General features: G+C 40.5%; 1 protein-coding gene and 1 non-coding gene across 7 annotated transcripts in view; both read right to left on the reverse strand.

The window, feature by feature from the left end:
• The window catches only part of LOC112065221 (UPF0547 protein C16orf87), a 32,934-nt gene extending 12,133 nt beyond the window's left edge, over window positions 1-20,801 (reverse strand). For 3 of the 6 annotated variants that reach the window (XR_008615549.1, XM_055079099.1, XM_028477527.2), the window contains exon 1: window positions 20,571-20,801. Coding sequence is in view for 5 of the 6 variants with exons in the window: in XM_055079099.1 (XP_054935074.1) it covers window positions 20,571-20,669 (99 nt within the window). In the remaining variant the exon portion in view is untranslated. Of the gene's footprint in view, window positions 1-19,605; window positions 20,207-20,570 lie in introns of those variants that run through there. The other 3 variants (XM_055079097.1, XM_055079098.1, XM_055079096.1) reach the window with 3 other exon arrangements.
• On the reverse strand, window positions 10,926-11,055 carry LOC112065259 (small nucleolar RNA SNORA11). Its single transcript, XR_002891937.1, has one exon. It is a non-coding gene; the product is annotated as a small nucleolar RNA SNORA11 (small nucleolar RNA).
• Window positions 20,802-22,068: the final 1,267 nt, after the last annotated feature.

A 22,068-nucleotide genomic window follows, 5' to 3' on the forward strand; every position in this document is an offset into this window, starting at 1 on the left:
GTGCTCCGCAACGGGAGAGGCCACAACAGTGAGAGGCCCGTGTACCGCAAAAAAAAAAAAAAAAAAAAAAAAAAAAAAATTCAGGTAAAATTGGGCTATTAAATGGAGAAGCAGTGAAGATAACCCCCCTTTCTCTAAATAAGTCTTGTATTACAGGTTTCAATTCATCAAGGCCCTGTTTTAATTTTTATTTAGCCATATTAACTATTTTAACTGGGGGAGATAGGGAAGTCCGTGGGGTCCCATTTGGTCCAGCCGATTGTGCATGCCATAGACTTACTTTTTTTTTTTTTTTTTTTTTTTTTTTGTGCGGTACGCGGGCCTCTCACCGCTGTGGCCTCTCCCCTATGCGGAGCACAGGCTCCAGACGCGCAGGCCCAGCGGCCATGGCTCACGGGCCCAACCGCTCCGCGGCATGTGGGATCCTCCCGGACCGGGGCACGAACCCGCATCCCCTGCATCAGCAGGCGGACTCGCAACCACTGCGCCACCAGGGAAGCCCCATGGACTTACTTTTAATGTATTACTTGATAGGTCAGATCATCCATGCCCACTATGGGATATTTTACGGCAGTAGCCACTATGACTACAGGGAATTTAGGCAAAGCAATAGTTCTGATAGTTCTCTCTGTGTGGTAACTCTACTAAAAGTATAGGGGTATCTTGTTTAAATTTAGTGGGATCCCAGGTAGAACTATAATTTGAGCCCCAGTATTAATTAAGGCCATGAAGGTTTGCCAACTGGTATACTTCGGTATATATTAAAGTCAACTCAGAACCTATGTTGTAAAGGCACAAAGGGCAATCAGAGACCTTTTATCTTTTCATTGCACAAAACCTAATAGGAAATTTTGGATTTCTGATAAGAGTTAAATTGTGGACCTGTTTCAGCTTTTTGTTTCCTTGATCTCTCTGAGCTCTTAGCTCTGTCTCCTCAGCTCCGTCTCCTCAGCTCTTAACTCCGTCTCCTCAACCCTTAGCTCCGTCTGTCATACTACTGAGTTTCCTTTCCCTGTGCCACAGCCAGGAATTCTCTTAAGGTGGTTAGCTAGGGCAATCCTAGGGCTCACCTAATTTGTTTCTTAATTCTCAGGGTCACTACCCTACATTGCCTAATGTCCAGTGTCTTGAAAACCACTGTCTTAAATGTTTCATCTGCTTTTTATGGTTGCTTCAGGTGGGAAAATAAATCTGGTCTTTCATCATATTGCTTCTTGTTTAAAGGAAATTATAGATTCATCCATGCCCACTATGGGATATTTTACAGTCATATAGCTGTTCGTGGGATATTTTACAGTCATATAGCTGTTCGTGTCTCATATTTTTCTTTTTCCTTTTTCTTAGTAACTCTTTAAAAATGCAAAATATTTGATCTTTAAAAAAAATACCAAAAACATTCTTAGCTTGTGGGTTCTACAAAAACAGGCCAGGAGCCAGATTTGGTATGGGAGCCATATTTTGCCTGAGAGCCATATTTTGCCCACCTCTGACTTAAAGCAAAAAGTACAACATCATATTGTTGAGTTTATAACATTTATAGATGTAACAAAGATGATAACAATAGCAAAAATGACCAACCTTTCCAATTTGCCCAGGACTGAGGGAGCTGCCCAGACACAGAACTTTCAGTGCTAAAACTAGGAAATAAAACTTATCAGGAGATAAGCTGATCACTCTAATTATAGCACAAAGGCTAGGAGAATTAAAGGGAACTAGATGGTTGCAAAACTCCTATATTTTTCCTGTACTAATCCAATATTGCCTCTAGACTGTGATAAGTTAAGAGCTGCATAACATAATTCCTAGAGCAATCACACACACACACACACACACACACACACACACACACCAAAGCAAACAAACAAAGGTAAAAGGCCAATAGAGAAATTAAAACATAGTACCAATAACTGTAATTAAGACAAAAGAGGGAGAAAAAGAGAAACAGAAGAATAAAAAGCTGATGAGACAGAAAACAAACATCAAAAAAAAAATTAAATCCAAACATATGTTACATCATATGTGAGTGGATTAATTCTCCAATCAAAGGGCAGACATTGTCAGATGGATAACAAAACAAAACCAACACTAAGCTGTTTACTTTAAATACAAAGAAACACACTTTAAATACAAAGACACTAACAGGTTAAAGGGAAAAAGTAAGAAAAAAGATACACCACTGTAAGATAATAGAAAAAATATATTGGTCCACCCCACCCTGCCTCACCAGTTCCTGGCAGGGAGCTTCTAAAACCCTTGTAATTTCCTAAGTGATAGAACATTAGGAACATCTTTTGTTCTAATATTTGGTCATTGATCCCAGTTCCTAATACAGAGTTCCTAAATCCCTTGGAATTTCCTGGGTGATAGCAGTGTCTTTTGTTCTAATGAGGTGAAAGACCAAGCCATGATTAGAAATTTGGAATTAGAAATTTTCAGCCCAACCCATAATTCTCCAGATGGAGTCAATGATCCATCATGTCTATGTGATGAAGCCTCCATAAAAATCCCAAAAGTACGGGGTTCAGAGATCTTCCAGTTTGGTCAACATATCTAAGTACTGGGAGAGTGATACATCCTAACTCTATGGGGATAAAAGTTCCTGTGCTCAGGCCCCTCCCAGACCTTGCCCTATGTATCTCTTCATCTGGCTGTTCTTCTGTATCCTTTATTACACAGTGTTTCCCTGAGTTTTGTGAGCTGGTCTAGGAAATAATCTAATCCAAGGGGGTGGAGGTCATAGGAACCTCTGATTTGTAGCCAAGTCGGACAGAAGTTGTGGATAACCTGGGGACCTAATACTTGCAACTCCAGGTAGATAGTGTCAGAACTGAGTTAAACTGTAGGACATCCAGCTGGTGTCACAGAGAATTGCTTAGTATAGGAAAACCCCCTACACATCTGGTGTCAGAAGTGTTGTGAGTGTGGTAGTAATGGGAGAGCAAAGGAGAAGAAAAAGTGAGTTTTTCCTACTCAACCATGCAAACAACAAGTATAAGAAGGTTAAACTGGGCTTCCCTGGTGGCGCAGTGGTTGAGAATCCGCCTGCCGATGCTGGGGACACGGGTTCGTGCCCTAGTCCGGGAAAATCCCACATGCCGCGGAGCGGCTGGGCCCATGAGCCATGGCCACTGAGCCTGTGCTCCGCAACGGGAGAGGCCACAACAGTGAGAGGCCCGCGTACCACAAAAAAAAAAAAAAAAAAAAAAAGAAGGTTAAACTGGCTGCAATTAAAATCAGACAAAGCACATTTCAAGGTAAGCAGCATTTACTGGAGACAAAGAGAGACATTTAATAACAGAAAGGTCAAAACATTAGGAAGATACAAAATTATAAATGTGTAAGTGCTTAATGGTAGAGCTTCAAAATATACGAAACAAACACTGGGAGAACTAAAAAGAGAAGCAGTCCAATCTGCAAACATAACTGGATATTTCTAGCACACTTCTCTCAGTAATTTATAGAACTAGACAAAAAAAATTTAGCAAAGATATCTGCATAACAATATCAACCACCTTAGCATAATAGAAATTTATAGACTATTACACCCAACAGCAGAAAGAATGTATACTCTTTTTAAGTACACAGGGAACACTCAAAAGGCGGACTATATAATGGGCCATAAAACAATTCTTACAGATTTTAAAAGACTGAAATCTTCAAGAGATGTCATATGACCACAAAAGAATGAAACTGAAAATTGATAAAAATAAGATATCTAGAAAACCCCAAATAACTGGAATTTACTCTTTAAAAACAACAGCAACAAAAAAAAAAACCCCACAGGTCAAAGAAGAAATCAAAAGGGATATTAGAAAATATTATAAGCTAAATGATAATGAAAACCCAACATATCGAAACTTGTGGGATGCGGTTAGCCAGTGTCCAGAGAGAAATTTGTAACTTTAAAAGCTTATATTAGGAAAGAAAGGTCTAAAATTAATTATCTTCATGAAGCTGGAAAAATAAGAGTAAATTAAAATCAAGCAGAAGGAAGGAAATAATAAAAGAGGAAATCAATGAAAAAGAAAGCAGGCAACAGAGAAAAATCAAAATATTAGCAAATGGAATCCAACAATATATAAAAAACTAATCATATACCACAACCAAGAGGGATTTATCTCAGGTATGAAGTCTGGTTCAACACTCAAAAATCAAATAATGTAATCTATCACATCAACAGACTATAGAAAAATCACACAATCATATCAATACAGGCATACCTCTGAGATAGTGCAGATTTAGTTCTAGATTACTACAATAAAGTGAATATCACAATAAAGTGAGTTAAACTAATTTTTTGGTTTCCCAGTGTGTATAAAAGTAATGCTTATACTATACTGTAGTTTAGTAAGTGTGTAATACCATTATGTCTACAAAAACAATGTATATACCTTAATTAAAAAATAATGCTGTTGGAAAAATGGCACTGATAGACTTGCTCAATGCAGGGCTGCTACAAACCTTCATTGTGTGAAAAATGCAGTATCTGCAAAGTATTGTATAATAAAGTGCAATAAAACAAGGTATGTCTGTAGATGCAGAAAATACATTTAACAAAAATCCAACATCCATTCATGATAAATGTTTTCTGTAAACAAGGAATAGAGGGGAACTTCCTCAACTTTATAGTAGATATCTACAAAAAACCTACAGATAACATAATACTTAATGGTGGGAACCAAGAAGCATTCTCACTAAGATCAGGAACAAGACAAGGATGTCCCCTCTCACCATTCCTTTTCAACATCATACTGGAAGTCCCAGCTAATGCAATAAGACAAGAAAAGGAAATAAAGGGCATACTGATTACGAAGGAATAAATAAAATTGTCTTTTTTGCAGATGACATGATTGTCTATGTAGAAATCCAAATGAATCAACCAAAAATCTCTTGAAATAAGCTACTGTAACAAGATTACAGGACATAAGGTTAATGCAAAAAAGCCAACTGCCTTCCTATATCCCAGGAATAAACAAATGGAATTTGAAATTAAAAGCACAATACCATTTATAATTAGCATGGCAAAAAATGGAATTCATAAGTATAAACCTAATAAAATATGTACAGTACGTCCCCTACGTACGAACCTTCAAGTTGCGAACTTTCAAAGATGCGAACATGCATTCACATGTCCAATCATATAAGTTAGTTCAAGTGTCTAGCGTACATTGTCACATGCATGCATCCTCTACAAGTGGTTGTGCTTTTGTGTACTTTACAGTCCTGTATAGAGTACAGGAGTACAGGATCTTTATTTCAAGCCCAGGATGTCCAGAAGCAAGTGTAAAAGCAGCAGTGATGTAGCTGGTCTGCTAAGAAGCGCCAAGCAATAATGATGGAAACAAAAGTGAAAATAATTGAGAGAGTGGAGTGAGGCAGTAAGATGGTAGACATTGCTTGTTCTTATAACATGAATTGTTCAACCATCAACGATTCTAAAGAACAAGGACAAGATCATGGAACATGTGAAGTCTGCTGTGCCAATGATGTCAACAGTAATACTGAAGAAGCATGGAAAAGTGATACAGGAGATGGAGAAATTTCTCAGTGTGTGCATGCAGGATCAGCATCAGTGTCAAGTCCCACTCAGCTTAATGTTGATTCAAGAGAAAGCTAAGAGGCTTTATGAAGACTTGAAGAAGAAACACGGTGAAGAATCAGAGAGCACATCTTTTAATGTCAGCCATGACTGGTTTCATCAGTTCAAGGCTAGAACCAACCTTCACAACATAAAAGTAAGTGGTGAGGCAGCGAGTGCAGATACAGTAGCTGCCCAGGAACTTCCTGAAATGCTTTGAGAAATTATGGATGAAGGTGCATATTTACCCATGCAGCTTTTTAACGTGGATGAGACAGGACTGTACTGGAAGAGGATGCCAGACCAAAGTTACATCAGTAAGAAGGAAAAGTTGATGCCAGGCTATAAAGCAGCAAAGGATACACTAACTCTGTTGTTTAGTGGCAATGCTTCCGGCGATATGAAGCTGAAGCCTCTCTTAGTTTATCATTCAGAGAACCCAAGAGCCCTTAAAAACATAGCCAAGGGCTCTCTTCCTGTTGTGTGACAGAGTATCCCCAAAGCCTGGGTTACACAGGCCATTTTCCAGGACTGGTTTTTCCACCACTTTATCCAGGAGGTAGCGAAATGTTGCTTGGAGAAGGACATCCCATTCAACATTCTTTTGCTGCTTGACAATGCTCCGGGCCAACCCCCATTCGTGGACAACTTTTATCCTAACGTCGAAGTAGTGCATCTGCCACCAAATACTATGTCGCTCACCCAACCTATGGACCAGGGAGTTATAGCAACTTTCAAGAAATATTATTTAGGTCACACTTTGTGTCAGGTGGTAAAGGCGAGTGACACGAATCAGGAACAACCTTGCAACAATTTTGGAAGGACTATAACATCTACAAGGCCATAAAAAACATTAACTTTGCTTGGCATGAGGTTACGGTTGTCATCATGAATGGGGTTTGGAAGAATCTGCCCACAGTTTGTTCACGATTTTTGTGGGTTTGAGAAGGTGGATGAGAGTCCAAAGAGGTCAAAGCTGGAGCGAGATCTACAAGACGACGACTTCACTGAACTCCTTGCTGGGCAACACAAGGAGCTTCCTAATGAAGACCTGATGGAATTGGAGGCCAAGAGAAAGGATGAAGAGAGACAAGAGGAAAAAGAAGTAACTGAAGAACCAAAGAGATTCACAATGCAGGAAACGGCAAGGGGATTTTATTTGAGGAGGCACTGTTAGTTTTTGAGGCACAGGACCCAAATGTAGAATGGTACACAAAGGTTGCAGCAGCCGTTCAGAATGCTATCCAGTGCTATCATGTCATCTATGACGAGGAAAAAAGAGCTACTACCCAGACATCACCAGATCGTTTCTTCAAGAAGGTACATAGAATTGAATCCAGCAAAGAACCAGAACCTGTGCCATCACCATCAGGCATGAGTGAAATTGCAGCTTGCCCTCCGTCTCCTATTGCTGACGATCCTTCAGCTCTACCATCTCGCCCCTCCTCTCCCTCCTCCAGCCAATAACTCTTCTCGCCTGTTCACTCAATACAAGCCCCTGTATGCCAGCTGTTGTACTGCACTACTGTACTATTCAAGGTACTGTATTGTAAGATTTAAAATGTTTTCTTTATTTTTTGTGATTGTTTTGTATGTATTATTGTGTGAAAAGTATTATCAACCTATTACAGTACAATACTATATAGATGACTGTGTTAGTTGGGTACCTAGGCTAACTCTGTTGGACTTAACGAACAAATGAGACTTTCGAACTCACTCTCGGAACAGAACACACTCTCGGAACGGAACTCGTTCATAGGTAGGGGACTTACTGTACAAGATCCATATTAGGAAAACTACACAACTATAATGAACAAAATCAAAGAACTAAAATATATGGATATTCCATGTTCATGGATAAAGAGACTCAATATTGTCAAGATGTCAGTTCTTCCCAATTGATCTAAAGAGTCAATGAAATCCCAATCAAAAGCCCGTCACATTACTTTGTGGATATCGACAAACAGATTCTAAACTTTACATGTAGAGACGAAAGACCCAGAATAGCCAACCCAACATGTAAGGAGAAGAACAAAGTTGGAGGCTTACTATAAAGCTACAGTAACTAAGATAGTGTGATACTGGTGAAAAAACAAATAAATCAATAGAACAGAAATAAAGGGCCTAGAAAGAGACACACATAAATCAGTCAACTGAACTGTGACAAAGGAGCAAAAGCAATACAATGGAACAAAGATGGTCTTTTCAACAAATGGTGTTAGAACAACTAGACACCCACATGAAAACAACAACAACAACAAATGGAATCTAGACACAGATCTTACATCCTTCACAAAAATTAACTCAAAATGGATCACAGACCTAAATGTAAAACACAAAACTATAAACTCCTAAAAGATAACATAAGAGAAAATCTAGATGACTTTGGGTTTGGTGATTACTTTTTACATATGACACCAAAGGCACGATCATGAAAGAAATAACTGATAAGCTGGGTTTCATTAAAATTAAAATTTTCTGCTCTGCAAAATATACTTTCAAGAAAATGAAAAGACCAAGCCACAGACTGGGAGAAAAGATTTGCAAGAGACATATCTGACAAAGGACTGCTATCCAAAATATACAAAAAACTCTTAAAACTCAACAATAAGAAAAACAACCCAATTTTTTTTTAAAGGGTCAAAGACCTTAAAAGACATGTCACCAAGAGCATTTAAGCATATGAAAAGATGCTCCACATCATAAATCATCAGGGAAATGCTAACTAAAACAATGAGATTCCAGTACACACTTATTAGAATGGCCAAACTCTGGAACACTGACAACACCAAAGTCTGACAAGGATGTGAAGCAACAGGAACTCTCGTTGGTGGGAATGCAAAATGCCACAGCCACTTTGGAAGACAGTTTGGCAGTTTCTTACATAACTAAACATACTGTTATCTTACAATCCAGCAATCTTGCTCCTTGATATTTACCTGAAAGAGTTGAAAACTTATATCCACATAAAAACCTGCACACAATGTTTATAACAGCTTAATTCATAATTGCCAAAGCTTGGAAGAAACCAAGATGTCCCTCTGTAGGTAAATGGATAAATAAACTGTGGAACTTCCAGAAAATGGAATATTATTCAGTGTTTTTTTTTTTTTTTTTTTTTTAAAAAGGCTATCCAGCCCTGAAAAGACATGGAGGAAGCTTAAATGTGTATTACTAAGTGAAAGAAGCCAATCTGAAAAGGTCACACACTGCATGATTCCAACTATATGACATTCTGGAAAAGGCAAAACTATGGAAATGGTAAAAAGATCAGTGGTTCCTAGAGGTGAGGGGGAGGGAGGGATGAACAGGCAAAGCACAGAGGATTTTTTAGGGCAGTGAAAATACTCAGTGATACTGTAATGGTGGATATATGTCATTATGGATTTGTCCACACATGGAATGTACAACACCAAGAGTGAACCATAATGTAAACTATGGACTTCAGATGACAATGATGTGTCAACGTAGGGTTATCAATTTTAACAAATTTACCAGTCTGGTGGAGGATGTTGATATGGGGGAGGCTATGCATGTGTGGGGGCAGAGGGTATATAGGAAATCTCTGTACCCTCTTCTCAATTTTGTTGTGAACCTAAAACTGCTGTAAATAAATAAACAAACAAAGACTTATTGTGTAATCATTTCACAATATATACAAACATCAATTCATTATATTGTACACCTGAAACTAATATAATGCTATAACTAATACATATAACTAACATTATATCAATTATACCTTAATTTTTAAAATATGTTATTGAAGTATAGTTGATTTACAATATTATGTTAATTTATGCTGTACAGCAAAGTGATTCAGTTATACATATATATATTTTTTCTCATATTCTCTTCCATTACGGTTTATCACAGGATATTGAATATAGTTCCCTGTGCTACAGGAGGACCTTGTTGTTTATCCATTCTATATATACCAGTTTACATCTGCTAATCCCAAACTCCCAATCCTTCCCTCCCCCAGCCCCCTACCCCTTGGCAACCAGAAATTTGTTCTCTATGTCCGTAAGTCTGTTTTTCTTTCGTAGATATGTATATTTGTGTTGTATTTTAGATTCCACATATAAGTGATATCATATGGTATTTGTATTTCTCTTCTGACTTACTTCACTTAGTTTGATAATCTCTAGGTCCATCCATGTTGCTGCAAATGGCATTATTTTATTCTTTTTTAGAATGAGTAATATTCCATGGTGTGTATATATATATATATATATATATATATATATATATATACACATATATATATCTCACATCTTTTTTATCCATTCATCTGTCGATGGATACTTAGGTTGCTTCCATGTCTTGGCAATTGTAAATAGTGCTGCTATAAACGTAGGGATGCATGTATCTTTTCAACTTATAGTTTTGTCTAGGTATATGCCCAGAAATGGGACTGCTGGATCATATGGTAACTCTATTTTTAGTTTTTGAGGAACCTCACACTGTTTTCCGTAGTGGCTGCACCAATTTACATTCCCAGCAACAGTGTAAGAGGGTTTCCTTTTCTTCACACCCTCTCCAGCATTTATTATTTGTATTATTTTTTTGAGATTAATTTGTGCTTTTATTTGCCAGTATAACTTAACTACGGTGGCCTGCAAACTTTTTTGATCTTAAAAAAAATTTTACATCACAATCCAACAAACACACACCATACAATATGTATACATATAAAAAAGTGAAACAAAAGTTTTGCCAAAAACTTCTATCCTGAGTGTTAATTCTTTTGAGACTTTTTCTTTTAAGCAGTTTTAGGTTTACAACAAAATTGACAGGAAGGTACAGAAATTCCCCCAAATACCCCCTCCCCTCACACGCATAGCCATTATCAACAGAGCAGCACCTTTTTTTTTTTTTTTAACACAAAGGATGAACTGCATTGACAGATAATCACCAAAGTCCACAGTTCACCTTAGGGTTCACTTTAATGAAGTGAATAGTGTTGCACATTCTATAGGTTTGGACAAAAGTATGATGACATATAGCCAGCATTATAATGTCATTCAAAGCATTTTCACTGCTCGTAAAAACTTCTGTACTCTGTGTATTCATCTCCCCTCTCCCCGCAAACTCCTGGCAACCACTGATCTTTTTATTGTTTCCATAGTTTTGCCTTTTCCAGAATGGCATATACAATCTATTTTTCTTTTTCTTTTCTTTCCTTGAAAAGAGAGGTTCAAAGCCTTTATGTCTATAAGACCACTCATGGCCCACCCATGTGTGAACCAGATAGGCTCTAGGTGGCAAACTCCCCCACTAAATACTGTAGCTTTCCTTCCAGTATCAAGCCCTGCCCAGCAGCCACATGGAGGTGCAGGGGGACACGTGTTGGGTATTTGTTCACAGGAAGGCCACAAGTTTTGTGCCTCTTGTCACAATGAACCCAGATTCCTCTTGGGTTTGTTGTAAACAGAGAAGCCATTTCTTCAGGCCCTGTGCTCTGAGCACACCCCAGGTAGACTTTTTAATGATGGCCATTCGGACCAGTGTGAGGTGGTACACTTCATTATAGTTTTGATTTGCATTTCTCTAATAATTAGCAACGATGAGCATCTTTTCACGTGCCTATTGGCCATCTGTATGTCTTCTTTGGAGAAATGTCTATTTAGGTCTTCTGCCCGTTTTTCAACTGCGTTTTTTATTTTTGTTGTGATTGAGTTATATGAGCTGTTTGTATATTTGGAAATTGAGCCCTTGTCAGTCACATCATTTGCAAATATTTTCTCCTTAGTCATATATTAAATTTATAATAATGTATGTAATATATAATTATGCATATATAATTATACCTTAATTTTAAAATTTGATGTATAGTTGATGTGCAATATTATATGCTACAGGTGTATAATACGGTGATACAAAATTGTTAAAGGTTATACTCCATTTATAGTTATTATAAAATATTGGCTATTTTCCCTGTGTTGTACAATATATCCTTGTAGCTTATTTATACGTGATAGTTTGTACTTCTTAATTCCCTACCCCTATATCACCCATCCCCCCTTCTTTCTCCCCACTGGTAACCACTCATTTAATTACACCTCAATTTTTTAAAAGTCTTTAAAATTAATCTTGGACAAAGAATATACAATGTAGAAAAGACAGTCTCTTCTGCAAGTAGTGTTGGGAAAGCTGGACAGCTGCATGTAAATCAATGAAGTTAGAACACTCCCTCACACCAAACACAAAAATAAACTCAAAATGGCTTAAAGACTTACGTATAAGACATGACACCATAAAACTCCCAGAAGAGAACATAGGCAAAACATTCTCTGACATAAATCATAGCAACACTTTCTTAGATCAGTCTCCCAAGGCAATAGAAATAAAAGCAAAATAAACAAATGGGACCTAATCAAACTTATAAGCTTTTGCACAGAAAACCGTAAACAAAATGAAAAGACGACCTATAGAATGGGAGAAAATATTTGCAAATGATGTGACTGACAAGGGCTTAATTTCCAAAATATAAACAGCTCCTACAGCTCAATATCAAAAAAACCAAACAACCCAATCAATAAATGGGCAGAAGACCTAACTAGACACTTCTCCAAAGAAGATATACAGATGGCCAATAGGCACCTGAAAAGATGCTCAGCATCGCTAATTATTAGAGAAATGCAAATCAAAAGTACGAGATATCACCTCACACTGGTCAGCATAGCCATCATTAAAAAGTCTACAAATAATAAATGCTGGAGGGCTTCCCTGGTGGCGCAGAGGTTAAGAATCCGCCTGCCTATGCAGGGGATGCGGGTTCGGGCCCTGGTCCAGGAAAATCCCACATACCACAGAGCAACTAAGCCCATGCGCCACAGCTACTGAGCCTGTGCTCTAGAGCCCGCAGGCCACAAAAAATCCCACATACCACAGAGCAACTAAGCCCATGCGCCACAGCTACTGAGCCTGTGCTCTAGAGCCCGCAAGCCACAACTACTGAAGCCCGCACACCAGAACTACTGAAGCCCATACACCTAGAGCCCATGCTCCACAACAAGAGAAGCCACCACAATGAGAAGCCCGCGCACTGCAACAAGGAGTAGCCCCCGCTCACTGCAACTAGAGAAAGCCCGCGCACAGCAGTGAAGACCCAACGCAGCCAAAAATAAATAAATATATAAAAATAAATTTATTTAAATAAATAAATAAATAAAAATAAATGCTGGAGAGGGTGTGGAGAAAAGGGACCCCTCTTACACTGTTGATGGGAATGTAAATTGGTGCAGCCACTATGGAAAATAGTGTGGTGGTTCCTCAAAAACTAAAATAGAGTTAACGTATGATCTAGCAATGCCACTTATGGGCATATACCTAGACAAAACTATAATTTGAAAAGATATATGTACTCCTATGTTTATAGCAGCACTATTTACAATAGCCAAGACATGGAAGCAACCTAAGTATCCATCAACAGATGAATGGATAAAAAGAATGTGACATATATATACACACACATATACATACACACACACCCTGGAATATTACTCATTCTAAAAAGGAATGAAATAATGTCATTTGCAGCCACATGGATGGACCTAGAGATTATCATACTAAGTGAAGTAAGTCAGACAGAGAAAGACAAATACTACATGATATCACATATATGGAATCTTAAAAAATGATACAAAATGAACTGATTTACAAAACAGAAACAAACTCACAGACATAGAAAACAAACTTATGGTTACCAAAAGGGGAAAGGGGGATAAATTAGGAGTTTGGAATTAACAGATACACATTACTATATATAAAACAGATAAACAACAAGGACCTACCGTATAACACAGGGAACTATATTCAATATCTTTTAATAACATGTAATGGAAAAAAATCTGAAAAAGGATATATATGTGTATATGAATCACTTTGCTGTACCCCTGAAACTAACACAACATTGTAAATCAGCTATACTTCAATTTTTTTTTAAGTCTTTAAAAGAAGCCTGTGTATCCGTGTGAAAAGAAAAACTAAACAAAACAGTGTAGTGCTGGCATAACAGACATATAGATCAATGGAGCAGAACTGAGAGTCCAGAAATAAACCCATCAATCTATTGTCAACTGACTTTCAACAATGGTGCCAAGACCACTCAATGAGGAAAAAACAGTCTCTTCAACTAAAGGAGCTGGAACAGTGGGATATCCACATACAAAAGAATGAAGCTGAACCCTTACTTCACACCATATACAAAAATTAACTCAAAATGAATCAAGGAATATATATAACTAAAACTATACAACTCTTAGATGAGAAAATGGGTAAATCATTATAACCTTGGGTCTGGCAATAGTTTCTTAGTTATGACACCAAAAGCACAAGCAACAAAATAAAAAATAGACATATTGGACTACATCAAAATGAAAAACTTTTGTGCATCAAAGGGCACTATCAATGGGTTTTTGCAAATATTTGCAAATCATATATCTGATAAAGGTTTAGTACTCAGGATATACAAAACCTCTTAGAACTCAAACAATAAAAACAACGCAATTAACAACGCAAAAATAGGCATCGAGGGACTTCCCTGGTGGTCCAGTGGTTAAGAATCCACCTTCCAATGCAGGGGACACAGGTTTGATAGTTGGTTGGGGAACTAAGATCCGACATGCTTCGGGGCAACTAAGCCCACGCGGCACAACTACAGAGCCCACGTGCTCTGGAGTCCGTGGGCCACAATTAGAGAGAAGACTGTACCTTAACGAAGAGCATCTAAGACCCAATGCAGCCAATAAATAAATAAAATTTTTTTTTTAAATGGGCAACGAACCTGAATAGATATTTCTCCAAGGAATATATATAAATGACCAAGAAGCACATGAAAAGATGTTTAATGCCTTTAATTATTAGGGAAATGCAAATCAAAACCACAATGATATCCCACTTCACATGCTCTAGGATGACTATTCTAATTCCCCCCCACACAGGAGGAAGGGCTATTTGTCTCTTTTATTCACTGTTTTACTTCCTGAACTAGAACAGTCTCTGACACAGCATGTGCTTAATAAATATTTGTTGAATTAATTAATAACAAGCTCTAGGAAATTACATTCCAGAGGACCCTCCAGAACTAGGAAGATATCATCGTGTCATTTTTCTCCTCCATCCTCCCAGCATGCTCTCCGCTGAGAAACTGACAGGTTTGGTCATGGTTATAAAGAGCCAACAATGCAGCTTAAAGCTTTTCAAACATGAGAATTTTCTTTTCTTTCTCTTCTTATCCACATACAAAAGAATGAAGCTGAACCCTTACTTCACACCATATACAAAAATTAACTCAAAATGAATCAAGGAATATATATAACTAAAACTATACAACTCTTAGATGAGAAAATGGGTAAATCATTATAACCTTGGGTCTGGCAATAGTTTCTTAGTTATGACACCAAAAGCACAAGCAACAAAATAAAAAATAGACATATTGGACTACATCAAAATGAAAAACTTTTGTGCATCAAAGGGCACTATCAATGGGTTTTTGCAAATATTTGCAAATCATATATCTGATAAAGGTTTAGTACTCAGGATATACAAAACCTCTTAGAACTCAAACAATAAAAACAACGCAATTAACAACGCAAAAATAGGCATCGAGGGACTTCCCTGGTGGTCCAGTGGTTAAGAATCCACCTTCCAATGCAGGGGACACAGGTTTGATAGTTGGTTGGGGAACTAAGATCCGACATGCTTCGGGGCAACTAAGCCCACGCGGCACAACTACAGAGCCCACGTGCTCTGGAGTCCGTGGGCCACAATTAGAGAGAAGACTGTACCTTAACGAAGAGCATCTAAGACCCAATGCAGCCAATAAATAAATAAAATTTTTTTTTTAAATGGGCAACGAACCTGAATAGATATTTCTCCAAGGAATATATATAAATGACCAAGAAGCACATGAAAAGATGTTTAATGCCTTTAATTATTAGGGAAATGCAAATCAAAACCACAATGATATCCCACTTCACATGCTCTAGGATGACTATTCTAATTCCCCCCCACACAGGAGGAAGGGCTATTTGTCTCTTTTATTCACTGTTTTACTTCCTGAACTAGAACAGTCTCTGACACAGCATGTGCTTAATAAATATTTGTTGAATTAATTAATAACAAGCTCTAGGAAATTACATTCCAGAGGACCCTCCAGAACTAGGAAGATATCATCGTGTCATTTTTCTCCTCCATCCTCCCAGCATGCTCTCCGCTGAGAAACTGACAGGTTTGGTCATGGTTATAAAGAGCCAACAATGCAGCTTAAAGCTTTTCAAACATGAGAATTTTCTTTTCTTTCTCTTCTTTTTTTTTTTTTTGGTGTCAAACTATACTAACTCTTTTAAAAACAAAAAATAACAAGTGTGGGTGAAGATATGGGAAAATTAGAACCTTCATACAATGTTGGTGGGAATGTAAAATGCAACAACTCCTGTAGACAACAGTTTGACAATTCCTCAATAAGTTAAACACAGAATTACAATATGACCATGCAGTTCCACTCGTGGGAATATAATAAATGAAAACAGATATTAAAACAAAAACTTGTGGGAGTTCCCTGGTGGTCTACTGGTTAGGAGTCAGCACTTTCACTGCCATGGCCTGGGTTCAATCCCTGGTTGGGGAACTGAGATCCCATAAGCCACATGGTATGGCCAATAAACAAAAATTGACTGGTAAATAGAATATATTAAACACACACACACACAAAAGAAAAACTTGTACATGAATATTCATAGCAGTACTATTCACAATAACCAAAAGGTGGAAACCACCAAAATGTCCATCAACTAATGAATGGACTAACAAAATGTGATACATCCACACAATGGAATGTCATTTGGGCATAAAAAGGAATGAAGTACTGATATATTATACAACATGGATAAGCTAAACAAAAGAAGTCAGATATCAAAGGACACATATTGCATGACTATTCCATTGAAACAGAAAGCAAATTAGTAGTTACTAGGGGCTAGAGGGAGGGTGAATCAGGGAGTGACTGCTTAATGAAAACAGGTTCTCTTTTTGGAATGATGAAAATGTTCTGGAACTAGATAGTGGTGATGGTTGTACCACATTGTGAATGTATTAATCCCACTGAAGTATATATATATATACTTTAAAATGGTTTACATGGTGAATTTTATGTTTTTACCACAATAAAAAAAACAATTGTATTCCTATATATAATTAATGAACACTGATAAAATGAAAATTTTAAAACAATTCCACTTACAGGAGCATCCAAAAAATTAAATTCATAGAGATAAATTTAACAAAATATGTACAAAACCTGTACACTGAAAACAATGCTGAGAGAAAGTAGAGGCAGTAAATTTCTCTTGCTGAGAGAGGGAAAGTAAAAGGAAAGGTAATTATTTTGAAAAGAAATACACATTAAGGTCTGCATTTTGGCATAAAAGATGTCTTACAAATGGTTTTAATTGAGGGAGCTTTAAATGAACTTCTCCTTTTTCTGGTTAAGAATAATCAAATATTATACATATAGGAGGTCAGTAAAAATGCAAGAGGGAAGAGATATGGGAACATATGTATATGTATAACTGATTCACTTTGTTATAAAGCAGAAACTAACACACCATTGTAAAGCAATTATACTCCAATAAAGATGTTAAAAAAAAAAAAAAAGTAGACTGGTGCAGGACCAGACTTGGTTCCTCTTTGCTAAGAGAACAAGGTTACTTAGAATGCTGCTTTTGATAACAGATTGTGTGAACTATCTTTCCTTTAACTGATCTGTATTTGTTCTTAAATATTCTATCTGACCAAATGTTTAAAAAAAACCTTTTTAATATTTTTGATGAACTTCCTATCAAATTCTAATTAAAGTTCTTTTGACTTCAAAAAAAAATTTTTTTTCATTGGGTTATGTATGACACATTAATAAAGGGTGAACAAAACTCCATCATGAGAAAAAATACCTTTGGTTAACCTTCTATCACTCTGACCCTGTCAACTTGATAAAGATGGAATGGCAGCAGTGTTACTGTTACCAAAACGCAAGTCCATGTGCCCGAGGCACAGAGGCCAAACAGTACCAAAACACTGGAGTCTGGAACAGAGAAAGGTTTATTGCAGGGCCATGCAAGGAGATGGGTGGCTCATGCCTTAAAAACCCCAAACTCCCTGAAAGCTTTAAGCAAAGCCCTCTTACAGGAAAGGTGAGGGAGGGGTACTGTTAGTTGTTGCAAACTTCTTGGTGTCAGATCCTTTGTCTGAGGTCAGGTCATGGTCAGGAAACGATGTTCCTGTAAATCTCTACCAAACAAATGCTACTCTCTATTCTGACAAGAAAAGGGAAGGTCCCAAGGCACGACTCTCACCCTCCGAGGTCCAGGCCTAACTAAGAGAAGGGGGTGTCTCCAGGGGCACCGGTTACCCTGCCCCAGAGCATTCGTCCAGCACCCAGTGTGGGTCTTCCCACCAGTGCCCAGGCCTGGCTGAAGAGGCAGATGTCAGTTGATGGCTCCCTCAGGACCTGGTCCCCAGACACTGCCCAGCTGTCATCGCTTAAGGAGCCAGGCGCACAGGACCCAACTGGCCCTCAGGCCCCTCAGGCCACCCAAACAGTGGGGGCCAGGTCCCGAAAACTGCATCCCATGCAGACTGCTGCTGCCATTAGGTCGCAGAGGCAGGTATGGGAGAGAAGTTCACCGCCACCTCAAGGCCTGCGCCCAGCCAGTGGGCCGGTCTTGGCAAGGGCTCTGGAGCCCTGCAGGACACAGCCCTCAGCCTGTTCCCTGGGCCCCCCAACTCAGTCACTGGCTCGAGGCTGGGTGAGCTGGAGGGCCCGGTGAGAAGGCTGGGATCCGCCTCTTACCTCACTCTCCACCTGACCGCACTGCTGACTGTTGGCTGAATGGGCCAACAAGGAGCTCATTGACAGTTGCTCGTTTGGGGGAGAGGCCCACTGCGACGCAGACCAATGGCTGAATGGAGCCCACTGTAGCACCAACCAATGGCTGAGCAGGACCTCTAACGCTGCTCTAACCTTACAGCATTAATGGTCTCCCGGTAACGGTGCCAGGTAACATGGTGGGGGGAGTAACAGCGGGCAGCATGGGCGGAGTGCTAAGAGCTCTGCACTGCCGGCTCTATTACATTACTATGCAATACTGTCTAGGGTAAAAATGACCCCTTGTTGGCATCTGGACTGGAAGGCACCTGGTGAGAAGCCACAGCTTTGGGCTCCCCAAGTACAGTATAATCATGCCATTCTCTGCAAAACCTTGGAAGCTAAGGCCTTCCTCATGGGCTAAGGAACATGAAATTTCTAAGCCATGGTCGCTCTTGCAACCACCTGCATGGTTTTTTTTTTCTTTACACCTGAGCTGTCATTTGATGCTGTTCTGATGCTGTGCTGATCACATGCAGTGTTCACTGTCATAGCTGAGCCCCCCCTTTTTAAAAAATATTTATTTATTTTATTTATTTATTTTCCTTTTTTTTTTTTTTTTTTTGGGCTGCGTCGGGCTCGGTAGTTGTGGCTCGCGGGCTCTAGAGCACAGGCTCAGTAGTTGTGGCCCACGGGCTTCATTGCTCCGCGGCATGTGGGATCTTCCCGGACCAGGGCTCGAACCCGTGTCCCCTGCATTGGCAGGCGGATTCTTAACCACTGTGCCACTGGGGAAGTCCGCCAGGCAGATTCTTAACCACTGTGCCACTAGGAAAGTCCCCCCTTTTTAAAAAATATTTATTTATTTTATTTATTTATTTTCCTTTTTTTTTTTTTTTTTTGGCTGCGTCGGGTCTTAGTTGCAGTACATGGGATCTTTGTTGAGGCATGCAGGATCTTTCCATTACGGCGCGCAGTCTCCTCGTGTTTCTGTCCAGTTGCGGCACACGGGCTTCTCTCTAATTGTGACATGCGGACTCTCTCGTTGAGGCGCCAGAGCTCAACAGTTGTGGCACGCAGGCTTAGTTGCCCCACGGCATGTGGGATCTTAGTTCCCCGAACAGGGATTGAACCCTCGTCCCCTGCATGGGAAGGCGTATTCTTTACCACTGGACCACCAGGGAAGTCCCCATAGCTGAACCCTTTTAAGTTTGAATGTCTATCTGAACCCCAGGCCACTAGTAGTCATAAAGCCATGCATGACCTAGTGAATTTAGTTTAGAAAGCAGATATTAAAAGTTCAAGAAACGACATAAGGTAAGAAAGATAAATTCATCGTTTAAAAAGTTAACAAGAATATACAGCATATTAAGAGGGGAGCACCTAGAAAAATAGGACTTTAACGGAGACAGTATTTAAAAGTGTTCTACTAAAAATTAGACGAAATTAATGACTATTGGGGTTATGAAACTTATTAAAAAGCATAAAGATCACCAATTTACTAAAGTCTAAGAGGAAAACATCATTACACTGCGGGCCTTTCTGTCACATTTAAGCATCCGCCCAGGTCGCGGGGGGACAGTTTTGGGGGTCCACCGTACACATCTGAAACGGGAACAAAGCAACCCTGCCTGGCAGAAGGCGGATTTCGGAGCCAGGAGCCCGGACTCGGAGTCGGCACATCGGGCATTCTCTTCGGGGCAGGAGGGGACTGAGGGACCGAACTCGTCCGCTTGGGCTGCTGCCCCACACTCCTGCTGCTGTCACCGGAGCCGGACAGGCGATTCAGGGAGGGTCCGGACAGGGCGCCCCGTCAGCTCACGATAAACCCACGCCCCCTCTCACGCGGCTGGCCACAGGGCAAGATACTCGCCCGTCTGACCGCCGCCAGGTGGGCACCGTCCGGGCCGCGGCCCCGGGCGCTTCCCCGGCAACCCCTCGGCTCTACCCGGCCGGTTGCGGGCTCCCATCGTGGCCAGAGCTCGAGGGCCGGCCCACACGCTCAGTCGCTGGGACCCCGGCGAGGCGGCCTCTCCACAGCCAACGGCCGCCAGCAACAGACGCCCGCCCGCGCGCACCCGCCCCACCGGCCCGTGTGCCCGGTGCCCGGCCCCCGGCGCCCACCTGTTGGTCGCACTCGGGGCATGATTTGGTGGCCATCTTCACTTTCTTGGCTCGAGTTGCAAACATACTCCTCTCTGGAGGCGGCGGCGGCGCCGGCATCGCCGGCCTGGGCTCCGCCCTTCGTACTTCAGCAGCTCAGCCTCCGCCCGTCAGTCCCCGCTGGCCAGAGTGAGGCTCTGAAGAGTGCGCGCGCGCGCGTGCGCGAGCTCGCGCGGAGCCTGCGTGCCGAGGGGGCGGGGCGCGGCGTGCGCCGGCCCCGAGGGACCGCGGAACTCGCCCCCACCCACACCGCTCCGGTCCTCTAAGGGCGTACCGATTCTCACGAGAGGAGACCGACTGGATCTTCCGGCGGGACGAGAGACACGCCCTCTCTGGGCCGGACGAAAGGTGTGGAGGCGTGGTTTGGGCGGGACTCGGCAGTAACGGGCTTCGGGCTCGACCAACGAACGCACAGACAGGGCGGGTCGTGGTGCTGAGCCCGCCCCCTCCCCCGGAGGAAGGAGAACCTGAGAGTGAAAAAGGCGGTGGGAGGTAAAGCGTTTGGCACAGATTCTGCCGTTTGATAAACTTCAGTAAATGGTAGCGAGTCTAATCATTGAGGAATTGTAGTAGGGATTTTATATATTAACGCCCTGGACCCAACGTTGGAGATTGAAAATTCATTTATTTAATAAATAGTTGCCTAAGGCCCACTATCAGGCAAATTAGAATAGAATGCAATGTCTGCCCTCAAGGAGCACAGACTAGCTGTTTAGACCAGTGCTATTTACTGTCCATGATGAAAGACCAGGTTTTTTTTTAATTCATCATTTACTTTTAAGATAAAATATATTACTCCGGGACTTCCCTGGGCGCACCGGTTAAGAATCCCCCTGCCAATGCAGGGGACACGAGTTCGATCCCTGGTCCGGGAAGATCCCACATGCCACGGAGCAACTAAGCCCCTGCGCCACAACTACTGAGCCTGCGCTCTAGAGCCCGTGAACCACAGCTACTGGAGCCCGCGAGCCACAACTACTGAAGCCCGTGCACCTAGAGTCTGTGCTCCGCATCAAGAGAAGCCACCGCAATGAGAAGCCCACGCACCACAGCGAAGGGTAAGTCCCTGCTCGCTACAACTAGAGAAAGCCCGCAAACAGCAACGAAGACCCAACGCAGCCAAAAATAAATTTATATATTTAAAAAAAATTGGAACAAAGATAACAGAAAATAATTTAAGAAATTACACTTCATTCTGACAAAATTTGCCAATCAGCATTTATTACAGACAATGGCTGCTGCACTGGTATCTGTTCTACAATTTTAAGCAAAGCAAAGGTATTAGTGAAATTTCTATTCTACATATTAAAGCCCGTAAGCACACTTTGAATGAAAACAATGTATATAAATACGTAAAGCTTTCAGTGTGACAAATACGATTGTTTCTTGTTTAGTCATTTATCTAAATCAGGTTGGATTGATAAAAGCACCACTTGCAGGGAAAAATTTATGTCTAAAC

The sequence above is a fragment of the Physeter macrocephalus genome, chromosome 17, assembly GCF_002837175.3.
Source record: "Physeter macrocephalus isolate SW-GA chromosome 17, ASM283717v5, whole genome shotgun sequence".
In the NCBI taxonomy this organism is placed as follows: domain Eukaryota; kingdom Metazoa; phylum Chordata; class Mammalia; order Artiodactyla; family Physeteridae; genus Physeter; species Physeter macrocephalus.